We start from the raw sequence: 1,125 nt of genomic DNA, 5'->3' as shown, positions 1-1,125 counted from the left end.
TAGACAGTGGCCATGTTTTCAGATATCCCTGCCACTGGTCTCAGTCTTCCCCTTGCAGGAGAGGCAAGAGATGGTCAGTTGCTCTTAAAATAATGGCTCAAAGTTCAGTCCTCTGTCCAGCACCATATTCTGAGATCCTGTGAGACCTTATTGGTTAGCGGGGGGGGCGCCTCCTGCCACAGTAGCGGTTGGTGATGCAGGAGAGGTCAAAGCCCCCAGAGTTGATGGGCACGCCCTCACAGCTCAGGATGCTGCCAACAGCAGCGGAGGTGGAGGAGCCCACAACGGTGTTCTGTGGGAAGGAGCTGAGGATGGGTCCGGGCAGGGTCACCACCACAGGGGAGGGCTGGATGGCAACGGTGGAGCTCTGGCACTGCCGCACACAGGGCTCATTGCAGCTGTTGGCCAGTGGGGTTGGGCCACAGGGCTGGCAGCAGGGTACGCACGGGGTGCAGCAGGACATGTCTTTGGTCTGGAGGTGCACCTGAGAGAGAGGACAGAGAGGAAGGAGGAGACAGTAATTGATGAGAAGGAGCTTGATTATGCTGTCACAAAGGAACCAAGACTTTAAATGAGTGGAAAGATGGAGTCTGTACCAGGAGCCTCACTCTCTTCAATGGCTCATTCAGCCAAGACCCTACGAAGAGCACGCAGATGCAACAAAACCCTATCCTAGTGCACAAACCACAAGCTGTTTCAGTCACATCCCAAGAAGGCAGACATTTCCCCCGCTTCCCTGTGTCATGACAAGCCACCCAAAGTCCCAACGTACAACAAAGACAACATCAGCTGAGACATCCGTTGAGTGTAGATTTCCCTTTGGAAGAGCAAGAGAAGGGTTTTCAGACTCACCTGATTCCGAGGAGGAGACAGGAGAAGTGGATGAGGAAGTAGAGAGTTGAGCTGCTTTTTATACCTACCCCTCATTGCCGCGGGACCTGAGGCACCCTTGGCAGAGACAACAATTTTCTGACAAACAAACCCCTCCCAGCCGATGATACGGTCTGTGGTTTTATTTCCTGCACTGCTGCCCTTTCATTTCCAGGTTTATGCTATGCCCATTCCCCAACAGAGTCTTCCTCAAAGCACTGGGATGAAAGGCCTCATGAATTCTTGGGCAGGAAT

The 1,125-nt window shown here is 53.2% G+C and overlaps 1 protein-coding gene across 1 annotated transcript; it reads right to left on the bottom strand.

The window, feature by feature from the left end:
* Window positions 1-154: 154 nt before the first annotated feature.
* Window positions 155-468, bottom strand: LOC104269644 (feather keratin Cos1-2-like). The gene has a single exon (XM_009867031.1). The coding sequence runs from the start codon at window positions 461-463 to the stop codon at window positions 155-157; it is 309 nt and encodes a 102-aa protein (XP_009865333.1). The 5' UTR covers window positions 464-468.
* Window positions 469-1,125: the final 657 nt, after the last annotated feature.

The sequence above is a fragment of the Apaloderma vittatum genome, unplaced genomic scaffold (genome assembly GCF_000703405.1).
Source record: "Apaloderma vittatum isolate BGI_N311 unplaced genomic scaffold, ASM70340v1 scaffold8523, whole genome shotgun sequence".
NCBI classification, from domain to species: Eukaryota; Metazoa; Chordata; class Aves; order Trogoniformes; family Trogonidae; genus Apaloderma; species Apaloderma vittatum.
Note: the sequence above shows the minus strand (reverse complement) of the source record. Positions and strands in the feature narration are given on the sequence as shown.

Excerpts from the sequence above, each read along its gene's own strand:
- LOC104269644 (XM_009867031.1), bottom strand. The coding sequence starts at position 463 with ATGTCCTGCTGCACCCCGTGCGTACCCTGCTGCCAGCCCTGTGGCCCA.